The sequence below is a fragment of the Mesoplodon bidens genome, assembly GCF_964165515.1.
Source record: "Mesoplodon bidens genome assembly, chromosome: 2".
Taxonomy (NCBI): Eukaryota; Metazoa; Chordata; class Mammalia; order Artiodactyla; family Ziphiidae; genus Mesoplodon; species Mesoplodon bidens.
In genome coordinates, this window is record NC_138177.1 from 158,526,084 (window position 1) to 158,543,197 (window position 17,114).

The 17,114-nt window shown below is 32.3% G+C and overlaps 1 protein-coding gene across 9 annotated transcripts in view; it reads right to left on the bottom strand.

The window, feature by feature from the left end:
• Window positions 1-17,114, bottom strand: part of ZMYM4 (zinc finger MYM-type containing 4) — a 178,558-nt gene that overhangs the window by 38,291 nt on the left and 123,153 nt on the right. For all 9 annotated transcript variants that reach the window (XM_081226676.1, XM_081226671.1, XM_081226677.1 and 6 more), the window contains 12 exons: window positions 13,886-13,970; window positions 13,400-13,655; window positions 9,390-9,564; window positions 9,066-9,278; window positions 5,389-5,539; window positions 4,789-4,904; window positions 4,083-4,358; window positions 3,759-3,909; window positions 2,786-2,958; window positions 1,849-1,999; window positions 1,152-1,292; window positions 781-818 (listed from right to left, as the gene is read on the bottom strand). In XM_081226676.1, coding sequence (XP_081082802.1) covers window positions 781-818; window positions 1,152-1,292; window positions 1,849-1,999; window positions 2,786-2,958; window positions 3,759-3,909; window positions 4,083-4,358; window positions 4,789-4,904; window positions 5,389-5,539; window positions 9,066-9,278; window positions 9,390-9,564; window positions 13,400-13,655; window positions 13,886-13,970 — 1,926 coding nt within the window. The remainder of the gene's footprint in view (window positions 1-780; window positions 819-1,151; window positions 1,293-1,848; window positions 2,000-2,785; window positions 2,959-3,758; window positions 3,910-4,082; window positions 4,359-4,788; window positions 4,905-5,388; window positions 5,540-9,065; window positions 9,279-9,389; window positions 9,565-13,399; window positions 13,656-13,885; window positions 13,971-17,114) is intronic.

Here is a 17,114-nt window from a genome sequence, read left to right on the forward strand (position 1 = left end):
AGTAACCTGAAAAAAGATGACATGAAAATTATCCCAGAGACCAGGAAACACTTTAAAAATGCCACCGTTCTAGTCATAAGTTTTTCTCATTATTTATTTTTTTCTTTTTTTTAAGAGAAAAAGCACAAAAATATTGAGTTTAAAAAAAAAAAAGAATGCTTATTTACAGTGTAATCTGCACGGAGTGGGAAATAAACTATATTTTATAAGTACTTTATTTACAATCTGACTATGTTACAAAATGCCCCCCAAACCTTTTATGCCTGAATTCTGTACAATTTACTTTAATTCTGTACAATTAAAAAATAACAAAAACAAAAACCTTCAGTAACTATTATATAGTTACTATTGTAGAGATACCAAGCATTCAAAGAAATTAAAGTACATAAAAGTACATAAAAGACCTAACTAAATAATCAGAAAATCCTATTCCTGAACTCATGAAATTTGTTTTTTTTTTTTTTCTTTGCAGTACGCTGGCCTCTCACTGTTGTGGCCTCTCCCGTTGCGGAGCACAGGCTCCGGATGCGCAGGCCCAGTGGCCATGGCTCACGGGCCCAGCCGCTCCACAGCATGTGGGATCTTCCCGGACCGGGGCACGAACCTGCGTCCCCCGCACAGGCAGGCGGACTCTCAACCACTGCGCCACCAGGGAAGCCCCGTGAAATTTGTTTTATATAACAAACAAAAAATAAAGGAGGGCAAATCAGCTTAGACATAGTCATACTGCATAAAAAGGGAAAAGACAGTGGTAATACCAGTAAAAATAATAAAACTTACATCCCCAATGATTTTCGCTGTTACTGTTGGAACTGCACCTGATATAAATAAAAACATATAATGTAGGATCTTATTATTTAAACATTAGTATTAAAAGCTGATATTTGGAAAATAAACACAAAGTTTCATAATAAAAACATGTATTATCTTACTTTAATTCAGGGGAAGAGTAACACCTAAAGTCTAATATGAGAAAAAGAGATCTGTAAACTACAAAAACACTGTTTAAATGCCATAGCAGCACATAGTGAGCCACCATTCCTAATATGAATGTGACAAACACATGAAAATGAACACTGACAAAAAAAGGTAGAGAAGCCCTATATTCAACCGCAAAAAGGCTAGATAAATGCTTTCAAATCAAGTCATACCTTGTAAGACACTGTTAGAATTCACTGTGGGCTGAGCAGCAGGAGCACTTGCTAATGATACTACATTAGCTATAACTGGAGTTGAATCTTTTCTTTGAGATGGGGGCCCTGCTGAAGCAGCTGGCACCATGGAAATACTTGCTGATTAAAATAAACAAAAATAAGAAAATCTCATGTAATTTATATGCACATACACAAAACCAACATTTCAAGGAGGTTAAACAATGCTTTTAGGTTAGAGTAAATTCTATTGGAGCCAAGTGTCACTTCAGGATTAACTGGATTTTTTTGTTTTTTAATTAGTGAACCTTGAAGTATTCCATGTACTTTCTCTTGCGTAACTATGCATGTGGTATATTTAAAAGGCTATGTGATTTAGATTCTATGTTCTTTCTCTCAAATCCTTTTCTAAGAAAGTCAAGATGTATACCTTCAATCATAAAACATTAACTGCTATTCTTTCCCGTAAAGTTCTTACAGAGTTTATTTGACTCAACATGCTCAGGGAAAACTAAAAGAACTCGTTTTTACAGGGCATTAATCTAAGGTGTTAAACAGAAAGAGATCTAAATGTTAATGTCATTTGAATAGAATGAAATTTACGTTTCATGAAATTATTGACAACTATTTAAAGTTCTCAACTTGTAGAACAGTAGTTAGTCCCTGGCACTGACCAAAGACTAAAGTTTAATTTTACCTGCATTATTTTGTGAAGGTGGGTCACACATACTTTGCTGATTACAGAACATCAAGATACAAAGCAGGTTACAGAAATGTTTCATTTCTCCCCGCCATTTCAAGGACTCACTGAGCTTACCCTGTCGCTTACAACCATCACATTTGGCCATCTGAAAAAGAAACAGAAAATAGTAAAGAAGTAAAAAACAAACTGTCTATGGTCTGATGGAATAAAAGCAGGCCACAGGTAACAAGTGAGGAAATTTACTTAGAATTTAGATCACAAAAATGAAGGTTAACTATCCTGGGGAGAGGGGCAATATAGAGGTAGGGGACTAAGAGGTACAAACAATTATGTACAAAATAAGTTATAAGGATATATTGTACAACACAGGGAATACAGTCAATATTTTATAATAACTATAAATTAAGTATAACCTTTAAAAAATGTGAATCACTATATTGTACACCTGTTAACTTATATAATATCATACCTCAACTATAATTCAGTTTTTTTTAAAATGAAGGTTAACGATCCTAAATTTGGAAATAATTACTTATCTATCAACTATTTTATACAACATTAAAAAAGGTCACATTATAGAGACGCCAATAAATAGTAATTTTAAAATAAGTGAAATGGAAATAGACCGATCTTCCTTAAAGACATCAGAACACAATTCATTTTAGTTAATAAATGAATAAAATTATAATTTTAAATATTTTAATGTTTTAAGACTGATATGTCTTCTACAAGGAAATTAAGAACAAAAGTAATGTAACTTCAGTGACATTAAAGTCTTTTTTAAATCTTATATTAATACTAGAGGAGAACAGGATACATTTAATACTTAAAAGTTTTAAATCATTAATTGCCCTTCACACTATTTGAAAGAAAAAAAGAAGGGAAAAATATGCCCTGACTTGAAAAACCCAGGAATGTTCATTATATTTACCTGATAGAACAGAACTGTATATTTGGACATGCACTCTTCACAACAAAACTCTTCTACTTTCCCCCCTAAATTATTCTGTACCAATTTGGGAGATGTCTGTAAACAATAACTGCACATTTTACAGTGATTTCCCCAGCGTTTTGCCAAGTCATGTTTATAAAGCAATTTGCAACCTAAAAAAATCAGAGAAGATAAAATTAACATTAGGGAGAAATAATAAGTATCTACATCTTTAATTTAAATGTCCTACGACAAAGTCTGCACATTTGGGTTCTCACCAATTAGTAGATCAAGAGATCAATTTAGAGGATTAATACTATCATTTTCTTTTTTTAAACAAAGTAAGACAGCAGAGCAAATATTACAGTGCATCATATATGGTAAAAGTCAGTTTTGTTTCATGAAACTTTTGTTTTATTGGGTATGTGAACATACACTGGGTCACAATGTAAAATGTATGTCCTGTTTGTGTCGTGGTCAAAAGGTTTGAAAGCCACTAGTCTAGGAGGCTAATCCTGCATGGTTTTAGAGTAAAACAAAACATTCTAACCTTATAGTCATCTAAATAAGGAAGACACTGATTCACATATTCAGATCATTTATATTCAGAAACATAATGGATGTTTAAAACAATAAAAGTATTATATTAGGATGCTACCAAAATTTAAGCAGTTCCCTTTAGAAAAATAAATACAAGACTAAAGGACCCCTATCAACCTAATAACTAACATTAAATGTTTTTCACATCACCACCATTTTTTGCTATACACATTGAGGAGATTTTTCTTCATTTTAACATCTATATAATATGAAGAATTAGATCAGAAAAGAGCGAAACACGTATAAACAAAACAAAAGGGTTTTGGTGTTATACACAAAGGATAAAATAAACTTACATAGTGACAGCTTAAATCATCAACTACTTTTGAAACAACGAACATGCTCAGTAGGTAAGATAATCTTCTATCTTTACCTTCACTACAGAATGACTTGTCAGCACCTGAGAATCGCACAGTCTCCTTTACAATTTTCTCAATTTTACAATATTCACACATTGCCATTACATTATTTATTTTCTTATATTCATCAGAACAATTTTTGCCACAGAACTGAAACATTTTACCCTGCAAAGAAATAATCATTAAGTACTAATTAAACATTTGGTTTATCTTGTGGAAATCTTTATCCCTCTTATTTTCAAAACAAATAGTGTAATTCTGAAAGGTGAATAGCCAGAAATAAGTTTACAGATAGACCAGTTTATACTCAAACCCTCTATCATGCTCCTATACTCTACCTTATAATCAAGAAGTTCTGGTTTTGTGGCAAAGAGACGGTTACAGTGCTGACACTTGAGTTTTACAACACTTCGTGCAAACCCAACATGTTGGGATTGGGCAGCAAGACGCTGGAGACCAGCTGCAGCAGAGCTACTGATGGAGGTGGGAGAAACAGCAGAGGTGTTACTGCCTCCTGCTGACACTGTTGAACCTGTAGGGATGCTTACAATTACTTGGCCCTGAGACAAGGGCACCACTGAAGAATTCATTCCTGCTGGTTTGTTGAACAAATTCTGAAAGAAGAAACAAACAAAAAGATCAATCTACTCATTTGTTCAAACAAGAAGGTACTGAATACCTATCTATGTCAAGCACAGTTCTAGGCACTTAACATACATTTGTGAAAAGGCAAACATCCCTGCCTTTGAGCAGCTTATAGCTGAATGGGGGGAGTGATATTTATATTAAAAAGTGAAATAATTTAATAATATTCTTTAAAAATAATATCCTCCCAATAGATAATCTAGGTAATAATAGTACCATTTAATTTCACAGAAGACAATTAAATAACATGCCTCCAAAAATAGGATGGACCAAAGAACCCAAGTTTAACAAGACTGCGATAGAAATTTAGGCAATCCAGGCACTTAGCAACCACCTAATAGGTTTACTTTACTATCACAGGCAACTAACTGGAGAAAAGGAAGAGCCCTGAAGCCATACCTGGAAAGCTACCACACAACTGTAGCTGCAGAAGTTGCGAATACTTCCATCTGACATGGCTAGGTGATACTGAGGGATTGCTGAGGTTTTACAACTGTTACACTGAACTTGTACACCTTAGCAAATCAAAATAAAAGCTAATGAGTAATACATACAAATGTACACAAATGTATGAGAAAATAAGTATTATACAGTACATGAAAATTCAAAGGCCAAGTCAAGTTGCAGGAACTGAAATTAAACTTAGTTACCTCACATATAGACAAAAACTAACAATGTTAAAAATATTTCTGTTTATTTAAAGTTGTCACAGTCTACACCCTGAAACTAAAAAATAAATGAATCTTGAAATAAATCAGGTGTAGATAAAGAAAATACATTTTAAAAGCCATAAATTCTTTTGGTAAGAAAGAATGCACAAATAGGCAAGCAATTAAGCAATCAAGATAATAGGTGATATTTTACAACACAGATCTGAAGTATTTTAAATTTGCGTTAAAAATCAACTAAATTTGGACAAAAATCTGTGTTATAACAACAAAGCAATAACCACAATTTATTCAACTATTATATTTATAAAGTTTATGAAACCAATATTACCTGCAGATGTAACCATTTTAACTCTGTAAGCAGATAAGCAATTAACAGAACAGAAAAGCTCTGTCTTTCCCAAGCTATTGGTATTTTCAATCATTTCTGCTGAGGATCTCAATGATTTGCAAAGCGCACATGGTGTAATTTTGGCTGATTTCTATTAAGAGAATAAAATAACATTCATTTTTACCAAGTTACAAGTAAAAGCATAATTCTTTGAAATGTTTATACTTAACACTGTTGAAATATTTTAAATTAGTGGCTTCCAAACTTTTATGATTACAATCCTCAGTAAGAAATAAATTTTACAAAGTGACCCAGTAACACATACTTCTGAGGTTTTGTGTTTGTGTATTAAATATGTATGTATATAAAACTGGAAGGTTTTATAAAACAATATATATCATGATAACATGTGATGCACTTTGATATTTTTCCACTCTACTTCATTAAAAAATATGTTGGGCATAACCTAGCAATTAATTTTGGGATCTATTAATTTGTTATAACTATAGTTTTAAACACACTATTTTAGCCTTCCCCCAAGATAAGGGTACAGGGTTAAGTACAAAATACTATGTATAAAATAAATAAGCTGCAAGAATATATTGTACAAAACCTCCAAAAAAACAAACAAAAAAACCCACTATTTAAAAAATTACACGACAGGGAATTCATGCTCTTACACTATTCAAAGAATTGGAAGAACTTCCCACAAAAGGTGCTATATATAGCAATGAAATGTGAATCCAAGGAAATTAATAAACTTACTAGAAAATTCACACTCAAATATTCTACCACTAATAATAACAAAGCACAGGGACTTCCCTGATGGTCCAGTGGTTAAGACTCCGCGTTTCCACTTCAGGGGGCGTGGGTTCGATCCCTGGTCAGGGAACTAAGATCCCGCATGCCGCGTGGTGCAGCCAAAACAAATAATAACAACAACAACAACAAAGCACACTCTAAGCAATAAAGTGGGAGGAAACTTTGCATATCCCAAATGTCCAAATATAAGCAACGAAAGTCTGTTATCTTAAATTTCCACTCAGTGATTTAGCAGCAAATAATGCTAAATACTATTAACATGTCATACATTCAGGATAACTTATAAGGTATATCCAGCACCCATTAAGAGGATTTCAAGACCTCTATGTCCTCTTCAAGGATAATTCTGTTAGACTTACTATTAAAATAAATACATATTCAAGTGAGCATATTCCTACATTCTGGAATCTCTCCTGTATCTCCAACCCTATTTCTCCTTTCCTCCTCCATCAGGACTGCAAACACAAACTTCATTTATAAGAATTAGGTCAAGGGTTATCTCTGAAACTATCAAGTAGAACTGACCTTGCTTCCACTGTGCCCCTCTACATCCCATAACACTTCTATCATAACATCTCTACATACCTGTATCTCCCCCAAGGGACATGTAACACCTCAAAACAGGAATCACATCTAATGTTTGTTGAATACATTTTATATAAGGAAGAAAAGAAAAGTAGCAGAAATGACCATCTACAATGTTCCAGGTTCTACGCTAGGTGCTTTCTCATTCTTACTTCATATAATCCTAAAAACATCCCAGTGACATTGCTAGTATATACCCATTTACAGATAAGAAAATGGACTCAGGGAGTTTAACTGCTTTCCCCAAGGTTAAATTCTATTTGAATAGAAAGTCTGGGAATCAAACCAAGATCTGCTTTACTTCTAAATCCATGTTCTTTCTCTAAACCACAGTACACACTAATATGTGAAAATTTTAATAGGTATTGGTTAAATTAAAAGTAATAAATTTAAAATTAAGATATTTCAAAATACTTCTCTTATGGAATGTATACCATCTTTCAATGGACTGAATCAAAGTAACTTTTAGAATGTGATACAATATCAGGAAAACTGTCCTTTGTACAAGAATAAAGCTAATGAAGATACTGGGTTTTTTTCCCCCTTTGAGAACAAAAACAAGGTGTTTCTAAGGAAGAAATAAATAGTAACCAACACTAACCCTTTTTAATGTGCTTGTATATTAACGAGAAATAAATTGAAACACTAGAATGTTTAAAATTACAAAATCATTGCAAAGTTTTAAGAACATTTAAGAGAAATTTCCAAATCAACATTATTAAATTCACCAATTTTGGTAAACTGTATAAAAATTTACTATTCTAAGAAAAAGAATGATCAGCAAATGCAGTGAAACAGGAAAACATTGTAAAACTGAAAATGTAAAAAGTTCTTACTATTCCTTTGGGTTTACCAATTTTAAAATTGAACTTTTGATCAAAATTTACTAACAAAATATAAATCTAGTATAAATAAAACTGCCAACATTGCTAATTATTGGAGAAATGCAAATCAAAACCACAATGAGGTACCACCTCACGCCAGTCAGAATGGCCATCATTAAAAAGTCTACAAATAACAAATGCCAGAGAGGGTATGGAGAAAAGGGAACCCTCCTACACTGTTGGTAGGAATGTAAATTGGTGCAACCACTGTGGAAAACAGTATGGAGGTTCCTCAGAAAACTAAAAGTAGAATTACCACATGATACAGCAATCCCACTCCTGGGCACATATCCAAACAAAACTGTAATTCAGAAAGATACATGCACACCTATGTTCACAGCAGCACTATTAACAATAGCCAAGACATGGAAACAACCTAAATGTCCATCAACAGAAGAATGGATAAAGAAGATGTGGTACATATATACAATGGAATACTACTCAGCCATAAAAAAGAACAAAATAATACCATCTGCAGCAACATGGATGCCACTAGAGATTATCACACTAAGTGAAGTAAGTCAAAAAGAGAAAGACAAATACCATATGATATCACTTATATGTGGAATCTAAAATCTGACACAAATGAACCTATCTATGAATGAGAAACAGAATGAGGGACATAGAGAATAAATTGGTGGTTGCCAAGGGGGATGGGAGTGGGAGAGGGATGGATTGAGAGTTTGGGATTAGCAAAGATTAGAAGGTATACAGCAAAATGATGGGACTGGGTAACTCTGGGAGATGCCTAATTTTTTCTTCTTTGTGCTTTTCTGCATTTTCAAAATCTTGTTCAAAAACATTAATCATATTTTAAATAAAATAATCCATACCCTAAAAACATGTATCGATATTTCAAATGCATTAAGAGAAATACAGTCTGCCCTCCGTATCCCTGGGTCCCACATCTGCAGATTTAACCAAATGTAGATCGAAAATATTCCAGGAAAAAAATTGCAGAAAACTCCAAAAAGGAAAAGAATTTGCTGCACACTGGCAACTATTTACATGGCATTTACATTGTATTAGGTATTATAAATAATCTAGAGATGATTTAAAGTATGCAGGAGAATGTGTGTAGGTTATATACAATTACTACACCATTTTATATAAGGGACTTGAGAACTCTCAGATTTTGGTATCCTCAGGGTTCCTGGAACCAATTCCCCATGGATACTGAGGTACAACTGTATATGGTACTTATAAAACTGTATAACAAGAGTTTTTAACACACATGCATTCGACAAATACTATTTACATGTAAAAAATATTAAGCTAATAACAAGAACTTAATATTTTTGTGACATTTTCATAAATAACTTCTACCAAAAAAATTCAATTCTTCTGAAATGAACAAAGACGTCAGGATTAAATATGGTCATGTACCTGCTTATAGGCTGTGACACACGTGGAACTACAAAACTTCTTAGCCTGTCCCTCTATCTGTAGCATGTGGCATTGTCCAGAGCCACTGTAGCAGTAACCCCCACAGTTTTCACAACAGTTCATGGTGAGGTTGTTAGCAGAGCGAAACTTAGAAAAGCAGGCATCACTGCAAAGTTTATGTACCACATTCTGGTAATTAACTTCATGTCGAATCTAGGAATTATAAAGTAATAACTTAGAAACAACAAGCAAAGACCATTAAAAGCTGTCCTTTAAGCACAAATATCAGACTCCTTCCCCCACTAAAGTAAAAAGATAACTTACAACAGCATTCTTCTGACACATGCTGCATTTGGTTGAAATGCTATTCGTATTTATGGTAACAACAGGTTTTCTTTTCAGTTCATATGTTGACAAACATGACTGACTACAGAAATCTTTACTAGTGGTGGTATTTTCAAACTGGGCACTGATCACATCCTTTGGATTTAAAATGTCTCTAAAAATGACAACAAAGATAAAATAAGCCATAGTGTAATTCATTTTTTTCCTTTTTGTCAACTAAAAATATCAAATAAAACAAAGGCAATTAAAAGCATAGGGAAAGGGCATTGGTATTTAAATCCGAAAACCTGGGTTTTCTTGAATAAAGTGATAAATCACTTTGATCCTCAACTTCTGTTGTATGAAATGAAACTAATACACGGCTTAGTTCATAGAACTGTTGTGAGGATCAGTACACTATGTTTCAAGATTAAAAAGATATACATCAAACATTTATCATTCACTATCTCTAGTAGGTAGGATTATAGAAGATTTTCATTTTCTTCCTTAGGCTCTCCTATTATGTTCAAAAATACTCTTTAACATTACACTTGAAAATTTTTAAAGCCACTATCTTTTAAAAGTAGGAATACATTTCAAACTACACAGTGCATATTCTAGCATGATTATATAAAACTGAACATTTCCAGATCTAAATAACTCATTTGTAAGCATTAGCAGTAAAAGACAATGAAGATTAAAACCCTAAGGTTTAAGACTCCCTACCACTCCACCCCTTATCCCACTCCCAAATTACTCTTCCTACATAGTAGTTTATCGCTTAAGTACAAACCATTTTAAAAACCAATTTTAAAAACAACTTGATGAAATTCTGTAAACAATGTCTCTCTCCCATGAGTATACACTCACATAGTATTTAGTAAATAAACTGTTATATTCACTCTTACATTTTAAACAGATTATACTAATATAGTACTTTTTAGAAAAGATTACAAATATCTCCGCTTCAAAAAAAGATAATAGTAAATATAATGGGACTCATCACAAGGAGCACCTGATATTGTACTATGCTGTAATACACAACATCACATCTCATCTTCAATACTTAGTAGCTTGAGAGTGCTCTATTATCTGCATTTTTTTTTTCTGGCCTTTCCAGCTACTTTTTATTGGGTTTTAATCTATTTCATTTATAAGGGTATTTAATGAGCAGTTACCTTGAGCCAGGGACTAACCCAGCCCTATGTCAAGATATGGTACAAGCCCTCAAGGAGCTCACAGTATACTGGGACAAATAGACAAATGATATATAAAATACCATAAAAGAAGCATTCTTAATATAAAAAAGTAAAATAATTTTGAAAAACGTATTTATATACATAAAATGTACTACAGAAATAGAAATGAAGAAACAATTATTTCAGACAAGATGTGACATGAAAAGCTACCCAAAAGGTGATATTTTAGCTGGACCTTAAATAGATGCTTTCTAGAAGGCTAAGGAGATAAAAGTTGGAGAACAGCGTGGATCAAGGCAATAGAATCATAAAAGTAGCTACTTCTCACTACTCTCAGTATGCTTAACATCCAACTGCATTACATTTTATTGTAACAGATTACATCTTATCAGAATGAGAAGGAGCAATCTCATTTCAGATAGTAAAAATTCAGATGGTACAGACAATCCTGAAATAGTTACCTCTCTTACTGCCATTATATCAAGAAAACTGATCTTTCTAACAGTATTAACAAAAGTACCCTCCAAGTTACCTCTTTTAAAGTGTAGGATTTGAAACTGGGTTTTTTGAAAACAAACTGTTAGGTCCCTATTACTAATGAAATCTAAAAATTAAATGATGATTAGCCAAAATATATTCAGAGTTTAGGTTAAATTCAAGATGCTAAGAGATTTGGTTAATAAAAGATTAACAAAAATAAAATTGTTACTCCAAACAGCTAAGGAGTTTCTTTCAACCTAAGTGCTGCTGCTGTATTTCTAGTGGTCTACAAAAACAGCAGTAGTTATCAGGAAGGAAATCTTTTCTATCTCCACCTATTCAAATTACAGTAAAAATCCTTCTTATAGGGACTGACACAAATTAAACCTGTTTGACTACATGGACTATCTAGAGGGGAAAATGCATGTGCCAGAACTACCCAGCTATGTGACACTGAGCAAATCATTTAACTTCTTTGAATCTAATTTCCTTATATTTAAGGCACAATCCAAATCAATAATTTTATAATCAGATAAACCAGACTATCCCAAACTGTTGTAATGACTGTGTAAATAGGAGAGAAAAAAGGGAAGGAAAGGAAAAGTGGTGAAAAGGAGATGAAAGAGTAGTACAGAAAATGAAATGGAATACAAAGAAAAACAAGACTGATAAATCGTTGAGAACTGAGCAACAAGAGAAAAAGGTATTCTGTAAGAAGAGAAGGGGTGAAAATTAAGAAAGACAGAAAATGAAAAAGAAAAGTTGAGGTGATAGGCAGGCAAGGAGTACCTGAAAGAAGAACAGAAAGGGGCGAATGGAAAAGAACAAGGGATAAAAAAAAAAGATAACAGAATAAGTGAATGAAGAGGTAGAACAGTTAAAAGTCAAAGAACAACAGGTTAAAATTTATGGATAAGACCAAACATTACAAAAGAAGAAAATTTAATCTGAAAAATAATTAAATTACATCAGATCAGACAGAGCTAAGATATGACATGCAGGTAAAAATGATCATCTCCAGATAAAGCGAGGCAAACACCAGAGACCAAAGAGATATATTATAGTAAATTTAGATGAGAAGAACAACATGTATGGACAAGAATTAAAAAACACAGAAAGAGGGCACACATTTTAAAACTTCCATGAGTTTCCTATGGTCATTTTTAATTCACTGTTAAATCTTTGCACTAAGTATCTATGACTATTATTATGAAAGGAGAAATACTGCTGAAATTTTAGAAAGCATTGATTGCTTAAGAAAGAATTAAATAAACATAAAAGGAAGTTATTACGTGAAATTATTTCATAGCAAAATAGGAAAAGAAAAAACCTTATAAAATTATAATTTTCTAGTTGATTTGATCTTAGAAATGATGAATATACTGGAATATAGAAATTAGGTTTTATCTATAAGCACTCTTTTTTAAAGTATGTTTCATAATTCAAACAGAAGTCTATTTTTACTAAATTAAACTTGAAACATAAAGGAATGCAAATATAACTTCTAGAACATCTAACCATACTCAAATTTCTTTTAGAAGTTTCTTTCTATACGTTTTCCAACTGAACCAGAAGAGGGAGCATCTTTTTCCCTTTCTAGACAGAGAAAGGGCAGCATCCATGTGAGGTACTCTAAGTACAAATATTGAAACTAATAAATCATGGTTTGAGTAGCTTAATAATAGAAGCCAAAATATTTCAGAACAAGAGCATTATTCATCTTTTTCTGATTTATTTAAACAGCATCTAATGACCACGTTGCAAAATTAGCCTAAATTAGTTCATATTCCTCAAATATATCAAGATGATTTTATTAGGATCTAAGGTCATAATCTTTTGTTGTTAAACACTGAAATACAACCTCTGAGATACCTGAGATTCTGAGAAAATAAAAATACATACACTGGAATCCAATTAAAGTTAAGATGAAAAGTATTAAATGAATTCCAACTACCTAATAGAAAACATTACATAAACATTAAATATTTGTTGCATTTAAGCATCTATTGCCTACAGTTACAAGATAAAATATTGTGGTCACGTAATACCCCTAAATGGTATAGTTTTTGTTTTCTCAAGCATCTCAACTAACAAGGATAGTAAAGTACATTTCAAAAGCACCTCTTATTATATAAAAGGCACATTACTTAAAGTTAAAAGAAAGCTGAGCACCTAGCGTCCAGAAAGACTAAAAGCAGCAACATGTTCGTAGTAAACAATGTGATATTTCTCAAAATACACAGAAAGGTAGAAAATTAAACAATACATAAATAAGAACAAAGTATCTTGAAAGAAAGAAAGCAAAGACGATAATTAAGAATTCTGCTATACTTTGAGCAACTTGAACAAGTTTTCTTAGTGGGAGGAGGCGGTGGGCGGGCAGGTGGAACTGTATATCCAGTGAGGCACAGTGTAGAGCAGAATAGCTGAGTAGACCCTTTCCTCTGATAAGCAGTTTGCCCCTTCTGGAGGATTTTTTTACAACCAGAACAGGAAACTCGAACAGCTGTGGCTGGAACTGAAGGAAGCATTTTATTCATGCCAGATGATGCCAGTGAAGGCTGAAAGCCAGTAGTCAACTGTGGAGCTTTAAAAAAAAAAAATTTAAAAAAAAAAGTTTTACTTTTTACCATGAATTTTAAGTAGGCATCCTTTCTTTCTCTTCTAGAGCTAGTCTTGAAACCCAACACTAATTATGCAATACACAATTAAAGCCATTCTAAACTGCCTAGTTTACTAATATAAGTAGATACTTCCTCTCACTCATACTGGTCAGAATAAATAAACATGATTCATTCATTCAGTTCTGCTTCTTACCAAGAGGACTGCCACTGACTGAAAACACAGCACTAATTTTCAGTTCCCCTTCTTGAGTTTTTTGCTGTTGGCCATGACTATACTCCTTTTAAAAAGAAAAATAAATAAATATGTAAAGAAAAAATAAATACAATGTATCTAAAGAAATCCAGATATTCAAGACATTTTACTATGGCTATATAGGGGTGGAAAATGTTTACTACATTAACATTAATAAGAAATAATAGCAAGCAAACTATAATTACAATAAGGGTATAACATGTTTATACACGTTGAGAGTTGAGGTAAAAAATGACAGTAGCTATCTAGCCTATAGCACTACCAGATATTCACAAATTATTTTTTTAATTCTTAATATTATTACAGTATTTTAAGTTGCTGTTTATCTATTATAAAAGTAATACACACTTACTATACAAAATTTAGACAAGTAGAAATGAGAAAAAAATTCTAATCATATTTCCATTACCCCAAAACAACCACTGTTACTCTTTTGTTATATTTCTTTCCAGTCTTTTCCCCTGCCATATGTGTTTCTTCACACAGTTGTAATTATACTGAATACAGCATTCTTATAAAATGATTTTTTGGTCACTTAAATCAACTGAACATTTGTATATTATCACATATTACTCCAAAATAAATCCTAGTGGCTAAATATCAGTGTTTCTAAGGTTGGAGTCCAAGAATCCCTGAGGTCTGTAAAGGCAGATCAGGCAGTCTGAGAATTCTAAAAAAAATATTTTAAAAGTCTGGGTTCTTATTTCAATAATTTTTTTAGTGAATGTAAGTATATTTTTAGTCATGAATAACCACATATAACTGAGTTATACAACAAGTTTTTAGTGCTGTTGTTAGCTTTTACAATTAGATTATTGCATTGTGAAACCCCTAAGTGGTAGATTTAACTTTTTATTGTAATTCACTGTTTATCACACTGAAACTTGCAAAACCCTGAAAGAAGTCTTATTCTTGGGATTCTCAGGCAACTCCAACATACCCCCTTTTTTTGTGATAAGAGGTGTCTGTACATTACTGGAATTCGAGAAAATACTGATATATATTATTTAATAGACATATCAGATTACATAAGGATGAGACTGGGGTGAGGTGAGGCACTTGCCTCAGGCACAAATTAAGGCACCAAAAATCTCAGTAATATTTTTTAAAATGCCATAATCCATGATAAACAAAATACCAGAACTTTAAATAAGTAAAGACAGGATCAGTATTGCTAATTTTTCCCTTGGCCTCAGTCTCCAATTTGATAGCCCTGTATGGCATTGAAATTACATAACCACAACCCAGTGTTGGTTCACTTGTTTCCACACATTTGCTTTAATCGGTAATGCCATGATGAACATCTCTGTGGATACTCATACACTCATATTTAGGATTATCTCCTAAGGAAAGAATCTTAAAGTGGAATTACTAGGTAAATACGTACATAGTAAAGGTTCTTGATGCACAATGACAGATTGTTTTTTAAAACCTTAATTTTATTTATTCTAGCAATTTGTGATAAAAGCCACTTAAAAGTCTCTTCCCATTCTTGTTTTAATTTCCAATTTTTTAAATATCCATTTACAAAAAAAGCATAAGGTAACAAGATTAACCTCCGATAGCATCTGTTATCAGCATTTCCTCAATATGTACTATGAGATAAATTTTACATACTGAAGTTTCCATTTTATGCCAAAAAATTGACGGTTTTTACCTTTGCGATTCCTTCTATTTCTGACAAAGTTCTACTTCCGCAATAAAATACTAAGAAAGTTTTCATTGTTTATAATACAGTCCTTTAATCCAGAGGTCAGCAAACTTTATCTGCAAAGGGCCAGATACTAAATATTTTTGACTTTCCAGGCCATGCTATCACAACTACTCAACTCTGCCCTGGTAGAGCAAAAGTACCCATAGATAATATGTAAATGAATGAATGTGGCAATGATCCAATAAAACTATAAAAACAGTATGCAGAAAAACAAAAAGGGCAGGATGGATTTGGCCCACTGCTGAAAGATAATTGCCAACTCCTGCTTTAATCCATCTGTGATTTATTGATATTTAGTTTGATATATGAGCATTTTTCTTTTTCTTTCTTTGAATAGCTGATGAATTCCTTCCACTCACCATTAACGTATCAACTTCCTCTAAAAACATCTCTTTTATGGCAATCTATTCTGCATCACTATCAGGTTGACTACTCTTATGATATCACACTATCCTAATGAAAATAATTGTGAGATGTTTAATCATTTAATAGTTCGCCACATCTCTAATTTTTAGAACATACATGTAACATAATGTGTGTGCATGCCTATTTATTTTTCTTCAAAACATAAGAAACCATTGATAGTTTCATAATTGTATCAAAACTGTATCTTAATTTAGGAATAACTAATATCTTATATTAAAAAAAAGTCTCTGCATTCATTCAAGTTGTTTTATCTGATACAAGCACTTTTTAGTTGTTTTGCTGTAGGAAACAGTATATCTTTTCATCATATTGTCTAACTGGGAAACAACTGATTTATAGAAATATTGCTCTGTTTTATATAACTAAAATTCAACTAGCTACTCCACTAAACTTTCATGAATTCTATTAATTTTCTAATAAAGATCCTTACCAGTAAATGATGATAATTTTGTCTCCCCTTTTCCATTATTTCTTCTAATTTCTTTAACATGTATTGGGTCGAAAATCCAACAAGAGTTAAATAATAATGCTGACATCAGTAATTTGTGTTCATTTAGTTATTATTAACAGAAGGTTTCCATCATTTTACTTTTAAATTCAATGACTGTTATTGATCAGAAGTAGATATTTCCTTACCTGATCAAGAGAGTATCTATTATAAGAAATGCATAGTGAATTACATGAAATGTCTTTCGGCATCTGTCTATCTATCTATATATCTAGTCTTATTTGACCTGTTGATGAAGTTACATATATTAAGAGATTTTCTAATATTGATTCATCATAACATTCCTACATTATATAGTATATGAAAGCATATTACAAGTAAAAATTTTTTTTAAATCTCAGAAAACTCCAGAAAAAAAATCAGTATTCATGGGCATACTTTCATGGTCTCCAGTCAGCTCTCTTTCTCACTGTCTGTGACAGTTATTTCAAACTTCTAATACATTCCTTAAGCCTCAAGTACATATTACTTATATTAATATAGTAAAGTAAAAATATATCTTAAGTACTCTGCTTGTACAC